We start from the raw sequence: 25,704 nt of genomic DNA, 5'->3' as shown, positions 1-25,704 counted from the left end.
GATATTTGTACACCTGTATTAATTGCAGCATTATTCACAATAGTAAAGAGCTGGAAGCAACTTAAATGTCCATGAAAAATGAATGAATAAAGCCAATGTGGTATGTACAATAATACAGTGGAGTATTATTCAGCCTTAAATTAAGAAGGATATCCTGTTATATGCTACAACATGCATGAAACTTCAAAATATTATTTAAAGTGAAATAAGTCAATCACAAAAAGACAAATACCGCATGATTCCAGTTTTATAAGGTGTCTGAAACAGTCAAACTCTCAGAAACAGAAAGTAAAACAATGACTGCATTTTTGTAAGATGCAAAAATTCTAGATATATATTGAAAAACAATGTGCACATAGTTAACAGTGCTGTACTATACACTTAAAAATGTTTAAGATGTATACTTTAGATGTATTTATGTGTACAAATATGTGCATGTAAGTCACATTTGCATATACTTCTTCTAAAATTATAGTTATTACAAATTAAATATGTGTGTTTATTTGTAAGCTATGGTAGCTATTTAGTAAATGTTTTATACAATGTAAACAAAAGAAAGAAAAAATAATGCCTTACTTTGTTGCAGAAGTACTATTCTCAGGAACTTTAACTAGTGGTGCTCCTATCACATAACCCATACCATATCCAATCATTGATGTACACTCTGCAATACCTGTAAAATAAACAATGAACATCAAGCAATTTCATAAGCCACCTTTGTTATGATAAAAAAGCACTGAAATCGATTATTTCTGAAAGCTTTTCATAGCATTCTGTATTAGTCAGAGTTCTCCAGAGAAACAAAACCAGTAAAAGAGAGAGAAAAACAGTAATGGAAAACCAAACATCATTATGTTCTCACAAGTGGGAGCCATGCTATGAGAATGCAAAAGCATAAGAATGATATAATTGACTTTGGGGACTCGGGGGTAATGGTGAGAGGTGGGTGAGGGATAAAAGACTGCACATTGGGTATAGTGTACACTGCTTGGAGGATGGGTGCATCAAAATATCATAAATCACCATTAAAGAGCTTATCTATGTAACCAGATACCACCTGTTCCCCCTGAAACTACTGAAATTAAAAAAAAAATTTTAAACACAAAAATAATAATCACCTTCAAAAAACAAAGAGAGAGAGAATAGAGAGATTCATTTTGAGGAACTGGTTCATACAAAATACAATTGTGAGGCCTAGCAAGTACCAAATTCATAGGGCAGAGCAGCAGGCTGGATGTTGCAGTTGATGTTACAGTCTTTAGGTAGAATTGCTTCTTCAGAAAACCTCAGTGTTTGCTCATAGAACCTTCAACTGATTGAATGAGGCCCACCCACATTATGAAATCAGTTTTGCTCAAATTCTGAGGATTGTAAATGTTCATCGCATCTAAAAACAACCATCACCAAAACATCTAGAGTAGTGTTTACCCATACAACCAGGTGTCATAACCTAACCAAGCAAACACATAAAACTAACCATCATACGTATTATCCAATGCATGTAGTACAGAAACTCAGTATATAATTCATTATACCTTATTTAATATATATATTTAGTGTAATATACATAAAATATATTTAACTAGAAATTCAAAATGTCTTATTTTATTTAATTTGGGGTGCTCTAGCAAGGTGATCCTTTAAAGTTATCATTACTTCTGCACCCTTCACCTTAGCTACCAGGATGTGTCAATACACCTTCACAATAAGTATATAAAAACAACTTTAAATTTATTTTCAAAAGTGATAGTTAGATAACCCTGTACAAATAGATGATCTACCAGGACCAGAATCTATTGCAATATAAGAGAGTACAGATTATTCTGAGATATAGCCAGGATTACTTCTTATGGGATACAGTAGCATAGACATTGTAAATAGGGATAGTATGCTATTATTAATTAAGTGTACATATATATGAATATACATGTTTATAAATGTGCATACACATATACATAAAGAGTATAATTTTTATTACTTAAGAAGGTATTTTTTGTTTGTTTTTTTGTTTGAGAGTCTTGCTCTGTCACCCAGGCAGCAGTGGTGCGATCTTAGCTCACTGCAATCTCAACCTCCTGGGTTTAAGCAAGTCTCCTGACTCAGCCTGCAGAGTAGCTGAGATTACAGGTGCTCGCCACCATACCTGGCTAATTTTTTTGTATTTTTAGTAGAGACAGGGTTTCACTATGTTGACCAGGCTGGTTTTGAACTCCTGAACTCAAGTGATCTGCCTGCCTCAGCCTCTCAAAGTTCTAGGATTACAGGCATGAGCCACCATGCCTGGCCGAAAGTATGTATTATTTCAATTGCTCTATGTATTTTCGGTGACATTCAGGTGACATGTCTAGAAACCCAAATCTCAAACAATTCCTCAGAATTATGTGAATCAATGTGATTTGGAGGTTTGGTATACTAGTTATTTATTACAACGTTATCATAAGGGCCAATAGTACTTTTGTATCAGCTTAGATATGCATACCAAAATTCAAGGAAAATCAAAATGGGTCAATCATAATAGAGGAGGTAAAACTTGCCTACATAGATACCAGCTGAGTGTGTAGCAACGTTCTCATCAATAAAGGTTGTTCCAAGGATATAAAGAGGCATTCCTGCTATTCCCTGCATAGTCTGCCCAAGGGTGATGAAATACAGGTATTTTGATTGGAACGATGCATCACTGCTCTGGCAACCACTGACAACCTTTATTTCTGTGCAAATATCTTTTGAAAAGACAATGATTACATTTTTGTTAATTGAACTCAAACATAAAACAAATGTGCAGCATTCTTTATCAAATATTTTACAAGCTATTTCCAAAATTAAGCTTTTTTCTTTAAGTTAACATTTCATTTACATTGAATGTACTGCAATCAATCATCAGGTTCTCAGAAAAATGCCATCACACATTTGGACCAGACACAGCACACACCTGTAGTACCAGCTACTCGGAAAGGTGAAGTGAGAAGATTGTGACAAGCCTGGGCAACATATTGTGACCCCGTCTCCAAAATAAAAGATAAAAAAAAAAAAGGAAGAAATTGTGTGGGAATCTTGCAAAAGATACATATATTATAAACCAAAACATAAATGTGCATGCATGATTGTATGTATGTGTGCACAGATATGTTTGTGTATTTATATATATGCATTTACACATACACATATTCCTCTTAAATTTGACATCTAGTTCCCCTGACTTTTGACCCTAGGCTAAAAGTATTTCTAATGTTCTAGATTATCTGCGTTATCAAAGAGTACCTTCTGAGTTTAGTTTTATGTTCACCTCTTTAACAATCTTTATATTCACTTTGTCTCACTCTGATTAAATAATTTCCCATTTTAGACCCACTAACTTTCAGAACATATGTTCATAAGGACAAGGCATTATACAGTGAACATTTCTTTCCATTAGAGTTAGTCATTATGTGGTCATCCACTAGATTTTAATGTCTTTCAGGCCATAGTGTATTTCTTATACTTTTTTTATTTACATGGTTATATAACAATATTAAGTAAATGCTTGTGTAATTAAATTTGTTTGTAGATTGGTAGATCTAGGCAATACTATTAGACTATATTGGCCATGGTCATTCGGGTTGACATTTAACAAAATGCTCTTAAAATCATATTGTGGAAACACTATTAAAGTGCATATTGCAATATAGTATACAAATGAAATTTTCAGCTGGTTTAGTATCCATGTGAAATGATTTTGACTCCATATAAAGTAGGAGGTAGTCTCTAGAACTGTGATTCAAATGCTGAAGGTTCAATTTTGTACAGACATATTAACTTGTGATATCAGTGTCAATGTGATATTTCCAACGCCCTGACCTCTTAGTTCCTTGAACATTTTTCCTGTTATGCACTGTATTCCACCTACCTTAGCTAGTGATATGGTTTGGCTCTGTGTCCCCACCCTAATCTCATGTCGAATTGTAATTCCCAGTGTTGCAGGAGGGACCTGGTGGGAGGTGACTGGATCACGGGAGCAGATTTCCCCCTTGCTCTTCTCGTGATAGTGAGTGAGTTCTCATATGATCAGGTTGTTTGAAAGTGTGTAACACTCCCCACTTTGCTTGCTCTCTCCTGCTACAATGTGAAGATATGCTTGCTTCCCCTTCAACTTCCACTATCATTGTAAGTTTCCTGAGGCCTCCCCAGCCCTCTTGTACAGGCTGAAGCAGTGTGAGTCAATTAAATGTTCTTTCTTTTTTTTTTTTTTTAAATTTATTTATTATTAATATACTTTAAGTTGTAGGGTACATGTGCATAACGTGCAGGTTTGTTACATATGTATATTTGTGCCATGTTGGTGTGCTGCACCCATCAACTCGTCATTTACATCAGGTATAACTCCCAATGCAATCCCTCCCCCTTCCCCCCTCCCCATGATAGGCCCCGGTGTGTGATGTTCCCCTTCCTGAGTCCAAGTGATCTCATTGTTCAGTTCCCACCTATGAGTGAGAACATGCGGTGTTTGGTTTTCTGTTCTTGTGATAGTTTGCTAAGAATGATGGTTTCCAGCTGCATCCATGTCCTGAGAAAGGTTTGTAGTTATTATTTGTGACATTTTAAATGACTAGCTGTATTTGTCTGTTCTCAGTCTGCTATAAAGAACTACCTGAGACTGGGTAATTTATAAAGAAAGAACATTTAATTAATAATGTTGAGAAATAATTAAATGTTCTTTCTTTATAAATTACCCAGTCTCAGGTAGTTCTTTATAGCAGACTGAGAACAGACAAATACAGCTAGTCATTTAAAATGTCACAAATAATAACTACAAACCTTTCTCAATGATAATTTCAAACATCTACATTCTAACCACCCCTATCTTTCCACTCACTCTTTCTAGCAACCCAATTCCAACAATCCTTAAAAATTCATCAGGGCATATAATCCATTGATTCTGCTCCTTTTCACTATCCCAATGTCCCCTTCATGTCCTTACTTCTTTCACTATCATCTAAATACTTTTAATTCCCTTGCTTTCTTTCAAATCATGCAACCCCATGGTCAAACTGCAACCCTACTCAAAATAACTCTGCTTCCCACTCCCTACCTGTACTTTTAAAGCTTGATGTAGCTGCACAACCATGCAAATCCCACTTTGATTTCATGATTAATAAACTCGAGGAGGTCCTTCATGCTCCTGATAATCATAAAACATGCCCCTAATCGATTCACTCTTGCCTTCTCAAAGAAAATTCAAGTTGTTTATTTCCCTTCTCCTAGGGATCGCAGTACTGAGCTTCCTACTGACCAACATCTGAAAATAAATGTTTTCTATCAAGAGACTAAAACTAATCATTAACTTCCTCTATGATGACATGTATGTCCACTAGGATGCTACAGTTAGTTAATTAGCAAACTTGGTCACATAAATCAGTATGGATGACTGGATAGATATACAGACAAACAATTATCACAGTCTATTTTAAGTTCCTTGAGCCAAGATTTGAATGAATGTTGATTTGATATATGACAGTATATTTTAAAACCTTACCTTCAATTCCTACCTTACTTTTATTTTTTTCTTCATTAATGAATGGAAGAGCACATAAAAGTGATCCAAGTCCTATAAGAAAGGAGGAAGCTACAAACCATGTTACTTTTTTTCTGTCTCCATAGAATGCTATAAACATTGCTACCAGGCCAGATGAAATATCATAACTCAATTCCAATGCCAACTTTTCAATGGTTTTCAGAGAATATTCCCTCTGAACATTGCCAATGCTGACATCTGTAAGACCAAACACCACACCTAAAATGTAAAAAGAAAAAGAGAAAGCAATGATATGCATTTTAAGAAGGCATTATTATGATTATTACAAAGCAAAATTTAAATTACATGATGTAAGTTTATTTTACATTATTCTGAATGTTTAAAAGCTATAAGCATGTAACAATTCCTTTTCTAAAACACAAATAGGCCTTAACCTCTACAAAATATTCGCTAATTGAATTTTTGAAGCTATTTTTTAACTACTTCTATGAGTAATTTCCTAAAGAATAGTGATTGCTGTGTCATCGCACTTAGTACTGATCTTTATTTTAATATATTGCATTTCACATTATAAAAAATTAAAAACTATTACTAATATAATATTTATCTACCATCTAGAATAGAAAATAAAACATTATCGAAATAGTTAAAGCCCAATGCATACTTCCCAAACTCATTTGTCTCCCTTCCCTCCATAATCAGTATCCTGTATTTAAAGTTTACCAGTTGTTAGCCTTTTTAACATTTTTGACAATGCATATGTCCTTAGACAATATCAAGTATTGTTTTTCATGTTCTTGAATGTGAAATAAATGGTACCACGTTATGTATGTTTCTATCACTCAACATCCAACTAGGAAAAAAGTAATTATAATCACACTAAGAATTTGAAACAAAATTAATTGATGTAGGGATTGATTACAAAGTAGTACATTAGTTGGAGTCCAAACGGTTACTAATCAAAATTCATGTTATCTATGCAACCAAAGTTACCAGTGCCTAGGTTGCTACTACTACTGCTGCTGCTGCTGCTGCTGCTGTTAGAACTGTAATCACTACCTTTTTTTTGCAGGAAGCCAGGAGCCCACAGTCTTCCTACGACAGGGAGCTCAACTGCTGATTCTGATACCCAGAGCTCATGGGCTCTATAGTACTGATAGCATCACATTTATTCCTGAGCATAAATCCAGGAGCCTTTAATCACTCAGCATTGCTCCTGATGCCAAAAACACCACCAGAAACAGAAAGGAAAAGAAAGTCTTCCCTTTGCCCTTTTTCAAATCTACTGCCACAGATTCATTGGCAACATGTAAGTCGAAGTCAGCTGGGCCCCAGCAACTCTGGGAAGTGTAGTTTCAGACTTCCCATTCCCTTGCAAATAGGAGTAATGGAGTTCATGGCCAACAGACAAATAACTTACAGAGTTTATCTTTTAGACTATTTGGTATACATTTTCACTTTTCCTCCCATATTTAAATTTTAATATCAAATAAGTAGCAATATCATCATGCTTCTGCCTAATGTATCACAATGATCATTTTACAGAGATGCTGTTACTCTTTCCCCCAAAAAACAGAGATACATAGTCTAATCAATCACCATATCTATCTCAGTGTAATGCTAATCCTTCAGTTTAATCACAAACCTGAATGGATTTTCTTTGACCTAAAAACCAAATTGCAAAGTTAACCACCAATAGTTAAGCAAATATATCACAGCACTAACTAAATATTTGAGGGGAAATATATTGCCAAAGAAACCACGAGCTAGATTTGGAGCCACAACTAGTTTTAGCAGAGCAATACCAGTAGGAAACAACCTATAAAAGCTTTGCTGCACCCAGGATAAGAATTTTCTTTAACTTTTACATTAGATGTGGCCAAGGAGGATAATAGCCAATGTAGGAAATAAGTCCTGTCAGTAATTAAGTTTATCTCTAAGGTGGGGTTATTAATTTCCCTTCTAATTGAGGCATATTCTATAACCTAGAGATTAATTTATATGGTTTTATACCTTCCATAAAGTATTAATAGAAAAATACAATAGGAAAAAAGAGGAAGAGAGAAAATAAAAAACCAGAACATATATATATAAACATATACACACACAAATGTACATATAACATATTTGTGTGTGAATACACAAGACAAGCAAGTAAGAGGAAATGCAGAGCTGCCACAAGTTTTATTTCTCTAAATGGTTATGAGACTATAGTTGATATTCATAACTTCCTTCTTCTACTATTCACTCCCTCTTCTACCCCTTGATCCCAGATAATATACATAGATTGTTCTCTCAAAGCACATAGAACAGCACTACAAACTTGTTGTCTACTACTGGGAGTGGTTGAATGTTGTCTACTACTAGGAGTCTTATCCGAGTCTTCAATAAGACATCATAATTATCTATAAGACCAAAAGTTTCTGATTATTGAGACATGAAGTAAAATCAGTGAATTACATGAACATGAGCCTTCTGCTATACTTCTTTACTGTAAAATGAGTTCCTTGATTAGAAGCAACGTGTTGATAAATATGATTATAATGCTTTATATGGCATTCATTAAGTCCAGTTATGGTAGTGTTAGCGGGACCATGATGACAAAAGAAGAACCTATATCCAAAATAAATGTCTAATTTAGTGAGGGGAAATTATTGCCCACTTCATAACAGAACCAGAACTATATAATACCTGCCTCCAGGTAACTGGTTGGTTTCACTAAGGAATGGGGCCAGTACCTAGATTATATTGACTCTTCCTGGTAGCAAGTCAGGCATTCAGCAGTGCAATAACCAGACGAGCTCTGGTGAAGGTAAGGCTGTCTATCACCTCTCATATAACCTCCATCCTTGATGTAATTGTCACTATAAATAAGACCCCATTGAACAAGAGATAGAATGGCTAGGGAAAGAGGTTGGCTAATATTCATATCTGTCTATGTACTTCATTATTGAGACCCTCTTGTGCAATGGCTTTCTTTTGGTGAATATTCATTCAGATAGGATAACTCTACTTATATGGAGAGACATACCACTTACACAGCCTTCCTAATTACCAAATGGTCAAACCACTGGGCAATGTTTGACAATATGGACAATCAGATGTACCGCTCAATGTTCTTTCCACGGGGAGGATTTCCTTTTTCCTCTACTTTTCAAGGCCTCCCCTGACTAAGTATATAATGCTACCATAGCATACTTCTACCATTGAAAAATCACAGAGGCTCACCAAAATTTGTGCCTCTTTCTTAATAGTGAGTGGTACAGTAGCACAAATTTTCCTTCATTTTGGAAGACAGAGTGTTCCATATACTCTAAACTGATTGGTGTCTTGAACCACTACTGAAGTGGCAAGCAAATTTTGGTATATAGAATATTTTCTCATAGGATAGATTTTATCATTCTGGGAAGGCTGAATCTGATTTGAGTTATGAGTCTGGCAGCAATGGGGTATGGGATGGGTTATAAGGGGAATTAGCATTCCTTTAACTCAGGTGAGGTCAATTCAATGTCTTCAAGCAAGGAATTGTTTCTCTTAAGATATAAGAGGAATAACTGTTTCTACTGGCAAAGAAGGTACAGGATTTGGGGTTTCATGGTTCTCAGGTTCACCAAATTTCACCCAGATGCCTTTATCCTAATTCACAGGGTTTCTTTTTTCTCAAATCAATGCCCCAACTCCCACAGAAGTGATCTGGTGAGTTTGAGTTCAACTTATGTTGCAATTCTGCCGCCTGTGAATAAGAGTTAGTATTGACCAAAAATATGTGGCTAAAAATAATAAGAGTTTCTTATGAGACTATGAGAGAAGCTCACACGTTTTCTAACCATACACTAAACTTTTCATTTTCCTTCTGTAAACTTTTCAATGCAGTTAAAGTTTCCACCACAGGAGTCAATTGCAGCAGCTGTTTTGTCTTTCAATGTCTTGCCTTCAATAAGAACTTTATCCTAGGCATAATTTAAATGACTCTTTTTGTTGCTACATGCCATGGATTTCTAGTGAACCATAATTCACAGGCACAAATACCACTTTTGTCATTGGCTTCAAGCTCAATCATGTCAGAGAACCAATTCCAGATTTCCATCTTTGAGGGTTTGTTAGTTTGTTTTGCTTTGTTTCTCCTGGTTCAATGACTGGTACAGAATATTATATCAAAAGTCATATTATTGGCTGGGTGCAGTGGCTCACACCTGTAATCCCTGCACTTTGGGAGGCTGAGGTGGGTGGATACCTGAGGTCAGGAGTTCTAAACCAGCCTGATCAACAGGGTGAAACCCTATATCTACTAAAAATACAAAAATTAGCCAGGCCTGGTGGCAGAAGCCTGTAATCCCAGCTACTCAGGGAGTCTGAGGCACGAGAATTGCTTGAACCCAGAAGGCAAAGGCTTACAGTGAGCCAAGATTGCACCACTGCACTCCAGCCTGGGCGACAGAGGGAGACTCCGTCAAATAAAAACGTCATATTATTTTTGTAATTATAGACAAATTACTTTTATTACAATGGTGAAGCTGAAAAAGTTTACTTAAAACATTTCCAAGCATTTTTATGTTATATATCACAATGTTTTTTAAAATAAGAATATTAATAAACACGCACATACTTTAACCAGTTTCTTAGCCAAACTATCCTTAATAAAATGTGATTAATATCTTTTCTGAAAAATATGTTTTAATAGTTTTTACAAAGTTAGGTGCAATATATTAAAGTTGCTTTTCACAGTTTTGCAGTGAAGGGTTAACTGAACAGGACTGGGTTGTTTTAAAAAGACCTGGCCGGGAGCGGTGACTCATGGTTGTAATCACAGAAATTTGGGAGGCCAAGGTGGGTGGATCACCTGAGGTTGCGAGTTCGAGACCAGCCTGATCAGCATGCAGAAATCCGTCTCTACTAAAAATACAAAATTAGCCAGACTTGGTGGCGTCTGCCTGTAATCCCAGCTATTCGGGAGACTGAGGCAGGAGAATCGCTTGAACCCGGGAAGTGGAGGTTTTGGTGAGCTGAGATTGCGCCATTGCATTCCAATCTGGGCAACAAGAGTGAAACTCCATCTCAAAATAAATAAATAAATAAATAAACAAACAAACAAACAAATAAAATAAAGGCCTGACTTCAAGACTGGCTGTTTGGTAGCTCCCAGGAGAAAAGCTCTAAGCCCTTGGAATATTCTGTCCGATAACAATGTTTTTATATGGCAGAGGCCTTGGGCCATATTGTACCAGTTTGATCACACAGTTTATGCTGATGATGTGATTTATGGTGAAGATCTTTCTTGTCATGGGGTGTGGGTGTGGAGTCTGAGTATCTGAGGTTAGTCACAGAGGTGCTGCATGCCTACATGACTGACAGAAAACCCTGAACATGAAGGCTCACATAAGCTTCCCTGGTTAGTAACACTTTGGGTGTGCTTCCCTGGTTAGTAACACATGTTGGGAGAAATAAGCATGTCCATGTGATTCCACTGGGAGAGGACACATGAAAACTTGCGCCTGTTTTTTTCCAGACTTCATCCCATGTGCCTTTTGCCTCAGTTGATTTTAATCTATATCCTTTCACTGTAATAAACCACAACCATGAGCTTATTCTAAGTCCTGTGAAGTCCTAGGGAAACATTTAGCCTGACTCTGGTCTTAGGGGCTTCCAGTACAGAGTTAATAAATTTGAAGTTATTACAACCTCTATTGACATGTCACTGTAGAAAATGATATTTTAATTGATAAAAACTCTCTACAAGTGTGTAAGTGTCTAGTAAGCTCAAAACAAGCACTGTTAAATGAAGGATATTCTCAATTATATTTTCATATTAAACTATTTAAACCAAAATATTTCATTCAGATAATATTTCTTTGAAAAATATTTTACAAGACAAAACTCTTCAAATAAGTTGTCTCTATTTATTATACTTTGTTTCACCAAATTTAGCTATGTAAAACTATAGGTTTACTTAAGTTCATGCAATTCAATTTACAAAGTATAAATTTGCCTAATTAGAATAAACTATCCAAAGATTCTTTCCCAAAATAAATATTTGTACAAAGCACAATTAAAGGATTTCTAAAATAAATCTTGTATGCTACTCAAGCTCTCATAGTCTGCTTAGTTCCTCTCTTAGTTTTGGAAGGATGTACTTTAGTATCTTCCCATCTTTAAGCTTTGTTTTCAATAATTAAAATTCAACAAAAGCTTCTAATATTTTAGAAGTATGATGATTCATTTATTGAATACTTTAATGGAAGATTTTCGGCCGCTTTTAAATAAAAGTACAACTGTAAATTAGAGAATTTGTTTATAAAACAGTTCAAAATCATAAATCAACTGAGGTTACTTTATAAAATAATGAAAGAAAAGTCCAACATTTGTAAAATCTATTGTTTCCAGGAGACAAAGAAAGGCAATGTATACCAATAAGAGGAAGTATTAATACATAAAAACTTGAACATGAATAAATGTTTGTAAATGTTGATGTTAAATATTATATTTTGTTAGGATACAATTACGAATTGTTTGTGTACCAATTCCAAGCACATTTCTGCTTCACTGCTTTCCTAGTACGATAAATACATTGTCTTTACTATGATACTTTACACAAAAATTCGTGTAAATAACATTGTTACAGAAATAAATAATTTTATCTACAAAAATGACAATTTAAAAATACAGTATTCACATTAATATCAGGTGTTTATCTTCAACAGAATGAACTTCCAAAATTTTCATTTAATTTCACAAAAAACAAATTATTATTTGAGTTTATTTATTTTCTATTTGAAGTTCCCAATGGCACTGATACAAAGCTGGCATTATTTAACAATTTGAAAAATTGTCCTTCTGCTAATGGGGTGAATTCATTTATAGCTATTATTTTAATTTTCATATGTGGATATAAAAATTTGGAATTGAAAATGAGTAAGATTAAACTAGAACAGTTAAATCTAGATGAATAAATCATGCTTTCACAAAATGTTTTGTAAATAAGCCTTTTGCAGCTGCATGTGTTATCTTTTTCAGCCATAGTCTTCTAAAATCACCATTAACTTCAGCAGATTTATGTCTTCAGATTTTTATGTGGTCAGTAATATCACTATGGCCTTTGATAAATAGTAAATGTAAACAATGTACAAGTCTTCATCAATTTGCTTAAGAATAGCACATGGCATTTTTGATGTCATTGTGCCAAAAAAGGTATACTAGAAAGTAAAAAAGCTTTACCAAATAATAAAATCATAAAATGATGGTGATATGCACTATATGATAAATGAAAATACTGTGTACAAAGTGTGCTTAGACTATTATGCACTCTATGACTTTACTCTTCGGCCACTATTTCCTACAGATACTTCAAGCAAAGCTAATCTATTATGTCTAATGCTTCCCACTGACCTTACCAACAGGTAGGCTGGTGACTTCATGCCTCTTGCAAGTTGCAGCATGGACCATCACAAACTGGCTAATATACCAAGTGGGTGGCAGAACCAGCCACATCAAATACTTGCCCAACCACTCAAAATTGAGTGGAGTTAAATCTGGAGACTAGATACAAGATTACTTCATTTTTCAAGAAATGCATCACACTGTCCCTGAAAGGAATTTTCTATTTTGTTTGTTTGTTTGTTTGTTTTTTTGTTGTTGTTGTTGAGACAGAGTCTCGCTTTGTTGCCCAGACTGGAGTGCAGTGGTAGATCTCAGCTCACTGCAAGCTCCGCCTCTTCGGTTCACGCCATTCTCCTGCCTCAGCCTCCCGAGTAGCTGGGACTACAGGCACCCGCCACCTCGCCAGGCTAGGTTTTTGTATTTTTTAGTAGAGACGGGGTTTCACCGTGTTTGCCAGGATGGTCTCGATCTCCTGACCTCGTGATCCACCCATCTCGGCCTCCCAAAGCGCTGGGATTACAGGCTTGAGCCACCGCGCCTGGCCGAAAGGAATTTTCATTAACACTACATGTGGACAAGGTCTAGAAAGAAAGAAAGGTTATTGCTGTGTTGTCTTTTAGATCTAACTCTACATCAAAGTAAGAATTGTGTTCAGCACACAAGTTTTTTAACCACTGTAAAACAAGACCAGGAAGAATCTAAAAGCATAAAGTTAGGGCCAACTAAATCCATCCCAGTTTGTTTAAACAAACTATTAATAATAATACTTAGCAAAAGAGGGAGAAAACTGCAATGAAAAATGGTACAGCAGGCATAAACTGGAACTGTTTCAGGTAAATTAAAGCATATAGTCAACCAGTTAAGTAGTAAATATGTTCCCCTACAATAAGGCAATTAATTAAACAAAGCAAAGGAAAATTTTATAATGATAAAGAGTATAATTCCAATACAATAACTATCATTATATTAAGTATTAACTGATATAAGGTTAAATAAATAAAATGAGAAAACAAAGAAAACATAAAGAGAAATAAATCAAAACAAATCTCAATGTTTTCAAACTGTTACATATCAGGTGAGCAAAAATCAGTAAAATCACAGAAAATAGAAATATACAATTCTCCTAGATTTATCAAATGTTAATGTTTTGTTATATTTTCACATGAGTTTCCAAATATTCTATTTTAAAAAGTAACATATTAAGATACACTTGAACAACTGTCTTTGATATAGTTCCCTGACCTATTGATTACACTTCCATTAATAGTAGACTAAATAATTCAATTCTCTCATTCTGCCGAGAATATGAAAGTTAAAAGATACTTTTAGATCTGTCTGAAGACATACAAGAGCTAACTAAGAGATGAGAAATTATGGGAACAAGATTCAGGAGAAGAAAATCCAAACAGGTAATCCTTTCCTAACACAGACACTTGACAGTTCAGTCAATTTAATTTAAGCAATAATGTTGTTACTGCATCCTAGAGATATCAGTGTTCCATATTTTCACTGGAAACAAGGTCATTACTGTCTTAAATCTAGTCACATCAGAGAAAAAATTCCAGATTTCCCATTTTTAAGGAATAATTTCATATATCAAAAATTGATCATTTTTCATTCAAATATAAAAGAAGATCCACTCTAAAAATGCTAGAAAATAAGGATTTAAGAATTAGGGCTTGCATTCGAATATTGGGAGAACTGAGAGACAGAAGATTGAGGAAGTCACTTAAAATGTCAGGAAGTTACAGCCAGTAGGCCTGAGGAGACAGAAGCATAGGAAGCATAGAAGCATAAAAGTTAGAGTCCCATTTGTTAGGGGTATGCCCCACTGCTATCTCTCCTCTTTATTTTCTTCAAAAAGTCGCCAAGAAACTGATGCAATGCTCAAGAGTCTCTGCAATAGTTCCCAAGAACTGCATCAGTCTACAGGAGCAAAGTGGGTGGTTTTTAAGTGTTCAGCAGGATACATGCAACCTCAGACCTGCAAGGATCTGCTTGCAAACATCTCTGGAGAAGGAGGACTCTCCTCTCCTTCTCTTCAACCTTCCAAATATCACATAAGTTACCCTCAGTGGAAAACTCTAAAAGAGAATCATATGGAAAAGGTGGCTTTCCAGAAATTTAAATTATTATCCAGAATACATAAGTAACTCAAACAATTCAAAAGAAAAAAAAAATAATAATCCAATTTAGAAATGGGCAAAAGCCCTGAATAGGCATTTCTCAAAAGAAGACACACAAATGATCATCAGATCTATTTTTTTAATGCTCAACATCACTAATCATCAGGGAAATGCAAATCAAAATAATAAGATATTCAGTTAGAATGGCTTTTATCAAAAAGACAGAAGATATGTATTAGCAAGGATGTATAGAAAAGGAAGCCTTTATACGATGTTGGTGGAAATTTATATTAGAATAGCCATTATAAAAACAGTATGGAGGTTCCTCAAAAACTTAAAAATAGAACTACCAAATGATCCAGCAATCCCACTACTGGACATATATTCAAATGAAATAAAAACAGTATGTCAAAGAAGTATTTGCACCCCAATGTTTATTGAAGCAATATTCATAATAGCTAAAATATGGACCAACGTAAGTGTCCATTGATGGATGAATGGATGAAGAAAATGTGGTATATATACATAATGGAATATTGTTCATCCATAAAAAAGAATAAAATCCTGTTATTTACTACAACATGGATAAAGAACATCATGTTAAGTAAAATAAGCCAGACATGGAAAGACGAGTACTGCATGATCTCACTCATATGTAGAATCTAAAAAAGTTGATTTTATAGAAGTAAAGAGTAGAATAATGGTTACCAGAGGTTGGAGAGGGTGGAAGGAGGGATGCACAGAGGTTTGTCAATGAGTACTAAGTTACAGTTAGATAGGAAATATCAATTCTGGTGCTCTGTTGCACAGTAGGATGACTAGAGTCACCCTATTAACAATAATGTATTGTATACTTCAAAATAGCTGTAAGAGAGCATTTTGAATGTTCTCAACACAAAGAAATGATAACTATGTGAGGTGATGGATTTGCTAATTATACTGATTTGATCATTACACAATATAAACATATATTGAAATGCCACATTTTATCCCATATGTATGTACAATTATTATGTGTCAATTAAAAAATAAAATAACCATGATCAATATGCAAAGGACTTGTATTAGTCCATTTTCACATTGCTATAAAGAACTACCTGAGACTGGATAATTTATAAGGAAAGGAGGTTTAATTGACTCACAGTTCTGCAGGCTCTACAGAAAGCATGGCTGGGAAGGCCTCAGGAAGCTTACAATCATTGTGGAAAGTGAAGCGAAAGCAGTCACATCTTACATGGCCAGAGAAGGAGGAATAGAGCGAAGGGCAAAGTGCTATACACTTTTAAACAACCAGATCTCATGAGAACTCACTATCACAAGAACAGCAAAGGGGAAGTCTGCCCCCATGATCCAATCACTTCCCACCAGGACCCTCCTCCAACACTGGGGATGACAATTCAACATAAGATTTGGGCAGGGATGCAAATCCAAACCATATCAGGACTCTATTGGAAAGAATGGACAATATGCAACAGCAGGTAAGTAATGTAAGGAGAGAGATGGAAACTCTAAGAAAGAATCAAAATAAAATGTGAGAAATCAGAAACATTGCAGCAGAAATGAAAAAAAAAAGTCTTTGATGACCTCCTCAATAGACTGGATAGGGTCAAGAAAATAATCCACAAGCTTGAAAATGTGTTAGTAGAAACTTACCAAACTAGAAGCAAAGAGAAAAATGAAAGAAAAAGAACAGAGTATCTAAGAACTGTGCAACAATTACAACAGCTGTAACATACAAAAAGGGAATATCAGAATGGGAAGGAGAAAAAGAAAGAGAATAAATAATTTGAAGTAAAATGGCTGATGATTTTCCAAAATTAATGACAGACAGATAACAAACCAAAAATTCAGGAAGCTCATAAAAGACCAAGAAGGACAAACACCACAAAATCTACACCTACACATATCATATTCAAACTGTGGAAAATCAAAGAAAATATTGAAAAAAGTCAGAGGAAAAAATAATACCTTACCTGTGAAGAATCAAAAATAAGAATTACACTAGACTTCTCTTCACAAACTATGCAAGCAAGAAAAAAGTGGAAAGAAGTATTTAAAGTGTTGAAAGAAGAGGAAAAAAATCCCCACTAATCTAGTATTCTTTATCCAGTGACATTATTCTTCAAACCAAAGAGAAAGAAAGATGTTCTCAGACAAGCAAAAATTGAGGATCTTGTCAGTAGTAGACCTGCCTTACAAGAAATGTTTAAAGAATTTCTTCAGAAAAAAAGAAAATTTTATGTTACAAAATTACTTCTATATAAAGAAAAATAAATAAATAATGAAATCCTTTATTTTTCTTATTCTTAATTGATGTAATATATAACTACTGGTTCACACTAATAATGCAACAATATATTGTGATTATAGCTCATGGATAAGTTAAATAAATGACTGAAGAAAAATAAAAACACAACATCTTTAAAAGTTTATAATGCAGCTGAACTGTGCTTATACAGAAAATTATAACGTTAAGAGTCAAAAATAGAATATCAGAAAATTATGTAATCAATGATCTAAGCTGCCATCTGAGGAAGCTAGAAGTTTAAGAAAAAAATGAACTCAAAGTATGCGATTATTACTACAGAAAAAGGTCAATAAAAAGGGTCAATCCATCAAGAAGATATAGCAATTATAAATGTAAAACCACTCCAAAAGATGTAAAACAAATACAGAATTTTAAGAACAAATAGACAAGCCAACAATAATATTTGGAGACTTCAATATCCTGCTTTTTATAATGAATAGAAAAACTAGACAGAAGATTAGTAAGAAAATAAAAGACTTTTTATTTATTTATTTATTTATTTTTCTGGACGGAGTCTTGCTTGGTCACCCAGGCTGGAGTGCAGTGGTGTGATCTCGGCTCACTGCGAACTCCATCTCCCAGGTTCACACCATTCTTCTGCCTCAGCCTCCCAAGTAGCTGGGACTACAGGCGCCCGCCACCACGCCCAGCTAATTTTTTTGTATTTTTAGTAGAAATAGGGTTTCACCATGTTAGCCAGGATGGTCTCAATCTCCTGACCTTGTGATTCGCCTGCCTTGGCCTCCCAAAGTGCTGGGGTTACAGGCGTGAGCCACCGTGCCCAGCCAAAAATACTTTTTAGATGCCACAAATCAACAAGACCTAACAGACATCAATTCTACCGAATAAAAGTAGAATAAACATTTTTCTCAAGCACACTTGGCACTTGCTGCAGGATAGACCATATGTTAGGCCACAAAATAAGGTTTAATAATTTTTTTCTTTTTGAAACGTGGTCTTTATCTATCACTCAGGCTAGAGTACAATAGCATGATCATAGCTCACTGCAGCTTCAAACTATTGGGCCCAAGGAATCTTTCCACCTCAGCCTCCCAGGGACTACAGGCACACACCACAAGCAGCCAATTTTTACAAATTTTTTGTAGAGACTGGGTCTCACTATGTTGAGAAGACTGGTCTCAATCTCCTGGACTCAAGCAATCCTCTTGCCTCTAGACAATGTTTAATGTTTGCTGCCACAAACATTTAGTTATTTCTAAATTATGGGTCACAATTGTATTTATTCTTGCATGCTGGATATTGTATGCCAGACATGTGTACAGTATGTTGAGAAGAGTTTGCCTTATGTTTTCTTCCTTTAAAAAGTGCTGAATGTTGTTCTGAAGACAGTTAATTTACTTATAACTTTCCTTTGTCCTGTTAATGCTTTGTTTTAGGTTTTCTTTTTGGAAGAAGGTGGGGATCTAGAGTAATCCTTTTAAAAGGCAAGGTCCTTAATTCTAAAATGTGCCTTTATTTTATTGTCTCAATCTCCCAAAGTGCTAAGATTACAGGTGTGAGCCACCACAGCTGGCCAGTCTCAATAAATGTAAAAAGATTGGAATCATAAAAGTATTATCTCTGACCAAAACAAAATAAAACCAAAAATAACAAACACAAATTAGAAAAGTCCACAAATATGTGAAAAATTAAACAATACATTCATAATCAATGGGTCAAACAAGAAATCAAAAATGAATTAGGCTGGGTGCGGTGGCTCACGCCTATAATCCCAGAACTTTGGGAGGCTGAGACAGGCTGATCACTTGAGCTCAGGAGTTCAAGATCAGCCCAGGTAATATGGTGAAACCCCATCTACAAAAGATACAAAAACTAGCTGACTGCAGTGGTGTGTGTTTGTAGTCCCAGCTACTCAGGAAGCTGAGATAGGAGAACCACTTGAGCGCAGGAGGTAGAGGGTGTAGTGAGTTGAGGTCATGCTATTGTACTCCACTCCAGGCAATGGGAGCGAAGCTCTGTCTTAAAAAAAAAAAAAAAAAGAAAAAGAAAAAGTGAAATCAGAAAATATGTTGAGATGAGCAAAAATAAAATCGCAATATGTCAAAATATAGTGGGATGCAGTCAAAGTTAATACTTAGAGAAAATGCATAGCAATGAAAGCCTATATAAAGAGAAGAAAAAGCCCAGTATGGTGGCACACACCTGTAGTCCTTGCTCCTTGGGAGGCTGATGCAAGAGGATCACTTAAGCCCAGGATTTCGAGGCTGCAGTGAGCTATGACTGCACCACTGCACTCCAACCTGGGTGACAGAGCAAGATCCTGACTAAAGAAAAATAGAATGAAGAGTTCAAATCAGTAACATAATCTTCCACCATACGAAAAAAAAAAAAAAAAAAAAAAAAAAACTAAACCCAAATCAAGAAGAAGAAGAATTATTAGAACGTGAATAGATAGAATATAAAATAGAAACAATAGAGAAAAATCAATGAAATAAAAGGTTGATTCTTGGTAAAGATCAACAAAGTTGACAAACCTTTAGCTACACTGGTCAAGAGAAAAGAGAGAAGACTCCAGCTTCACAAACACAGGCATGAAATAAGGAATATTACTACTGATTTTATGGAAATTGGAAAGATTATACTGTTAAACAATTGTAGAGCAACAGTTAGAAATCTAGATGCAAAGGAAATATCCCTACCTAGCAAGACACAAGCCATAGAAACTGGCTCAGGAAAAAAAAAAAACAGAAAAATTGAATAGATCTACAACAAATATACAGCTTGATCATAAAACTTCCCATAAGAAAATTCAGGGCCAGATGGCTTCACTGGTACATTTTACCAAATGTTATTTCCCAAATATTCTCAGAAAATAAAAGGACAGAATATTTCCCTACTTATTCTTTTTCTTTCTTTTTTTGTTTAACTACCCCACCCCAGTTCCCTATTTATACTATTAGACCAGTATTACCTTGACAACAAATCCTGACCAAAAAAACATAAACTACAAAACAATATCACTTTGACTATAGATGTAAAGATTTTTGACACAACACTAGCAAACTGAATCCAGCATATTAGAAAAATGATGGTAAACCTGATAAAGTGGGATTTATCCCATTAATGCAAAGTTAGTCCAATATATGAAATTAGTGTAAATCACTATATTAATAAAGGATAAAAACCACAGTATCATCAAAATGCCAAGCATTTCACAAAATCCAGCACAATTTCATAATAAAAACACTCCAAGAACTAGGAATAGAAAGCAACTTCCTCACACTGATAACTTTATACATGAAAAACCCTCAGTATACTTAATGTTGAGAGACTGAAAGCTTTCCCAAGATAAGGAACTAGACAAGGTTGTCCACTTGTACTACTTCTATTCAACATCGTATTGGAAGTGCTTGCCAGGGAAGTCAGGCAAGTAAAGGAAATAAAAGTTATCCATATTGGAAATGAAGAAGTAAAACTATTCACAAATGACATGATCTGGTACACATAAAAGTGTAAAGAATCCACACACATACAAAACAACACACTAGATCTAATAAAACAATTCAGCAAGATTCAGCATACAAGACTGATATACAAATATGATGGAAATGGCAAAACATCACTGAAAGAAACCAAAGGCCGAAATAAATGGTAAAACATTGCATGTCATGGATTGGGAGATTTAACATTGCTTAAGTGGCAATAATCTCCTAATTAACCTACAGATTCCTCAAAATCTCTACAAAATCCCAGCTGGCATTGTGCAGAAATTGACAAGCTTATTCTAAAATTCAGATGAAAATACAAGGAACCCACAATAGCCCAAACAATCTTGAAAAAAAAAAAACAAAGATGAAAGACTCATACTTCCTTTCTAAATTTAAAATCGACTACAAAGCTATGTGTGGTACTGGAATAAGGATAGATGTATAAATCAATGGAGTGTAACTGAGAGTCCATAATTAAATTCACACATATAGAGTCAATTAGAGTGGATTTTCTAATTTGCATGAGGAAAATGTTTTGGAATCAGTAATAGCAGTTGCACAACTTGGTAGATATATTAAAAGTACACTAAATTGTTCACTTCAAAAGGAAAATTTTATGGTATGTAAATTATATTGGTTTTTATTTTATAAAAGAAAAGTTGCATGTAAAGAGGCCAACTTTAACCCCACAATGAAAAAAACAAAACAACTCTTTTTCTGTAGGAGGTCTCAAAGACCATCACTGGTTCAGTAGTTCACTAGAAGGATTCAAAAGTCTCTGGATATAGTTTCACTCATAGCTATGACTTACAAAACAACAGCAGTAAAGGGAAAAGGCACATGGGGCAAGGTCAGAAAGAAACCAGGTGCAAGTCAAGAATCTCTGCCACTGGAGTCAAACAGTACACATTTAATTCTTTTAAGTTTAAACTGTGACAACCTATGTGAAGTGTTTTCTAACCAGTTAGGGAACTGTGGGGACACTGCAAAAATCCAACAGCCAAGATGGCAGTCAAGAGCCAACCATGAAGATAGACCTCTCTCAGGTCTGCTATGTTGACACTGTTGTGCACACTGGTCCTTTAGAAAATCATAAAAATGTGGCACATACACACCATGGAATACTATACAGTCGTAAAATAGGATGAATTTATGTCTTTTGCAGGGACATGGATGTATTGTATTAGTCTGTTCTCACACTGCTAATAGAGACATACCCGATACTGGGTAATTTATAAAGGCAACAGGTTTAATTGACTCACAGTTCCACATGGCCGGGGAGGTCTCACAATCATGATGAAAGGTGAATGAGGAGCAAAATCACATCTTACATGGCATCAGGCAAGAGAGAGTGAGCAGGGGAACTCCCCATTATAAAACCATCAGATCTTGTGAGACATATTCACTGTCATGAGACCAGCACAGGAAAGATCCACCGCCATGATTCAATTACCTCCCACTGGGTCCTCCCTACAACACATGGGAATGATGGGAGCTACCATTCAAGATGAGATTTGGGTGTGGACACAGCCACGGCATATCATTGGTTAAGCCAAATTGATCAAGAATAAAGAAGAGAAGACCAAGAATGAATGATAGAGTGGACATCACAACAGCTCCTACAGACATTAAAATAATAATAAAGACCATTATGAACAACTATATGCCAAAAATTTAACAGCTTAGATGAAATAAATACATTCTTGAAAGATACAATTACTAAAATGACTCAAGGAGGAACTTTTAAAATCTGAATTTCTGCATATCTATACATGTAATTGAATTAGTAATTTTTTCCTCCCAAATTCTTTATTGTGTATTTCCTAAAATTAAAGGCATTATTCTACATAACCATAATACAGCTATAGAAAGCAGGGAATTAACATTCATACATTACTCACATCTAATGCTTAGATTCTATTCATATTTTATCACATATCCCAGCAACATCCCTTATAGCAAAAGGAACTGGTTCGGAATAAAGCACTACATTTTAGTTGTCAAGCCCTCTAGTCTCCTTCAGGTTGGAAGATTATCTCAATCTTTCCTTAACTGTCATGACTGATACTCCTAAAGATTATATACCAGTTATTTTATACAAAGTCTCTCAATTTGGGGGTTTTCTGATGTTTCCTCATACTTAGATTCAGATTGTACATCTTTGGCAAGAATATCACAAAATTAATGTGTGTTTGCATTATATCCTATCAGGTAGTACCCATTATTTATTTGGCCCACTACTGGTAATGTTAACTTTGATCATTTAATTAAGATGGTATCATCCAAGCTTCTCCACTGTACTCTCCCCATATGCACTTGTAATTAAAAAGTGTTTTGGGAGGAGGTACTTCGTTTTTTCTTGTTTGTTTTATTTACATATTTACTTATTTATTTTTATTATTTTACTTGAAGTCCTAGGGTACATGTGCACAACGTGCAGGTTTGTTACACATGTATACATGTGCCATGTTGGTGTGCTGCACCCACTAACTCGTCATTTACATTAAGTATATCTCCTAATGCTATCCCTCCCCACTCCCCCAATTCCATGACAGGCCCCAGTGTGTGGTGTTCCCCACCCTGCGTCCAAGTGTTCTCATTGTTCAGTTCCCACCTATGAGTGAGAACATGCGGTGTTTGGTTTTCTGACCTTGTAATAGTTGGCTCAGAATGATGGTTTCCAGCTTCATCCATATCCCTATAAAGGACATGAACCCTTCCTTTTATATGGCTGCATAGTATTCCATGGTGTATATGTACCACATTTTCTTAATCCAGTCTAGCATTGATGGACATTTGGGTTGGTTCCAAGTCTTTGCTATTGTAAATAGTGCCACAATAAACATACATGTGCATGTGTCTTTATAGCCACATGATTTATAATGCTTTGGGTATATGCCCAGTAATGAGATGGCTGGGTCTAATGATGTTTCCAGTTCTAGATCCTTGAGGAATCACCACACTGTCTTCCACAATGGTTGAAGTAGTTTACAGTCCCACTAACAGTGTAAAACCATTCCAATTTCTCCACATCCTCTCCAGCACCTGTTCTTTACTGACTTTTTAATGATCGCCATTCTGACTGCTGTGAGATGGTATCTTATTGTGGTTTTGATTTGCATTTCTCTGATGGCGAGTGATGATGAGCATTTTTTCATGTGTCTGTTGGTTGAATAAATGTCTTCTTTTGAGAAGCGTCTATTCATATCCTTCGCCCACTTTTTAATGGGGTTGTTTGATTTTTTTCTTGTAAATTTTTTTAAGTTTCTTGTAAGTTCTGGATATTAGCCCTTTGTCAGATGGGTAGATTGCAAAAATTTTCTCCCATTCTGTAGGTTGCCTGTTCACTCTGATGGTAGTTTCTTTTGCTGTGCAGAAGCGTTTTAGTTTAATTAGATCCCAATTGTCAATATTGGCTTTTGTTGCCATTGCTTTTGGTGTTTTAGTCGTGAAGTCCTTGTCCATGCCTATGTCCTGAATGGTATTACCTAGGTTTTCTTCTAGGGTTTTTATGGTTTTAGTTCTAACATTTAAGTCTTTGATCCATCTTGAATTAATTTTTGTATAAGGTGTAAGCAAGGGATCCAGTTTCAGTTTTCTACATATGGCTAGCCAGTTTTCCCAGAACCATTTATTAAATAGGGAATCCTTTCCCCATTTCTTGTTTTTGTCAAGTTTGTCAAAGATCATATGGCCATAGATGTGTGGTAATTTTTCTGAGGGCTCCATTCTGTTCCGTTGGTCTATATCTCTGTTTTGGTATCAGTATAATGCTGTTTTGGTTACTGTAGCCTTGTAGTATAGCTTGAAGTCAGGTAGCGTGATGCCTCCAGCTTTGTTCTTTTGGCTTAGGATTGTCTTGGCAATGCAGGCTTTTTTGGTTCCATATGAACTTTAAAGTAGTTTTTTCCAATTCCATGAAGAAAGTCATTGGTAGCTTGAAGGGGATGGCATTGAATCTATAAATTACCTTGGGCAGTATGGCCATTTTCACAATATTGATTCCTCCTATCCACGAGCATGGAATGTTCTTCCATTTGTTTGAGTCCTCTTTTATTTCATTGAGCAGTGGTTTGTAGTTCTCCTTGAAGAGGTCCTCCACTTCCTTTGTAAGTTGGATTCCTAGGTATTTTATTCTCTTTGAAGCAATTGTGAAAGGGAGTTCACTCATAATTTGATTCTCTGTTTGTCTGTTCTTGGTGTATACGAATGCTGGTGATTTTTGCACATTGATTTTGTATCCTGAGACTTTGCTGCAGTTGCTTATCAGCTTAAGGAGATTTTGGGCTGAGATGATGGGGTTTCCTAAATATACAATCATGTCATCTGCAATCAGGGACACTTAGACTTCCTCTTTTCCTAATTGAATACCCTTTAATTCTTTCTCTTGCCTGATTGCCCTGGCCAGAACTTCCAATACTATATTGAATAGGAGTGGTGAGAGAGGGCATCCTTGTCATGTGCCAGTTTTCAAAGGGAATGCTTCCAGTTTTTGCATATTCAGTATGATATTGGCTATGGGTTTTTCAGAAATTGCTCTTATTATTTTGAGATATGTTCCATCAACACCTAGTTATTGAGAGTTTTTAGCATGAAGGGCTGTTGAATTTTGTCACAGGCCTTTTCTGCATCTATTGAGATAATCATGTGGTTTTTGTCTTTGGTTCTGTTTATATGATGGATTACACTTATTGATTTGCATATGTTGAACCAGCCTTACATCCCAGGGATGAAGCCAACTTGATCGTCGTGGATAAACTTTTTGATGTGCTGCTGGATTCAGTTTGCCAGTATTTTATTGAGACAGGCCAACATTCAAATTCAGGAAATATAGAGAACACCATAAAGATATTCCATGAGAAGAGCAACCCCAAGACACATAATTGTCAGATTCACCAAGGTTGAAATGAGGGAAATAATGTTAAGGGCAGCCAGAGA

At 35.4% G+C, this 25,704-nt stretch overlaps 1 protein-coding gene across 2 annotated transcripts in view; it reads right to left on the bottom strand.

Moving 5' to 3' along the window:
* LOC105471064 (solute carrier organic anion transporter family member 6A1) overlaps window positions 1-25,704 on the bottom strand; it is a 139,716-nt gene that overhangs the window by 104,295 nt on the left and 9,717 nt on the right. For both annotated transcript variants that reach the window (XM_011723402.3, XM_011723401.3), the window contains exons 2-4: window positions 5,510-5,767; window positions 2,535-2,720; window positions 577-673 (exon numbers count right to left, since the gene is read on the bottom strand). In XM_011723402.3, coding sequence (XP_011721704.2) covers window positions 577-673; window positions 2,535-2,720; window positions 5,510-5,767 — 541 coding nt within the window. The remainder of the gene's footprint in view (window positions 1-576; window positions 674-2,534; window positions 2,721-5,509; window positions 5,768-25,704) is intronic.

Source organism: Macaca nemestrina, chromosome 6 (assembly GCF_043159975.1).
Source record: "Macaca nemestrina isolate mMacNem1 chromosome 6, mMacNem.hap1, whole genome shotgun sequence".
In the NCBI taxonomy this organism is placed as follows: domain Eukaryota; kingdom Metazoa; phylum Chordata; class Mammalia; order Primates; family Cercopithecidae; genus Macaca; species Macaca nemestrina.
The sequence above is the reverse complement of the archived record's forward strand: the minus strand, read 5'-3'. Positions and strand labels throughout refer to the sequence as shown.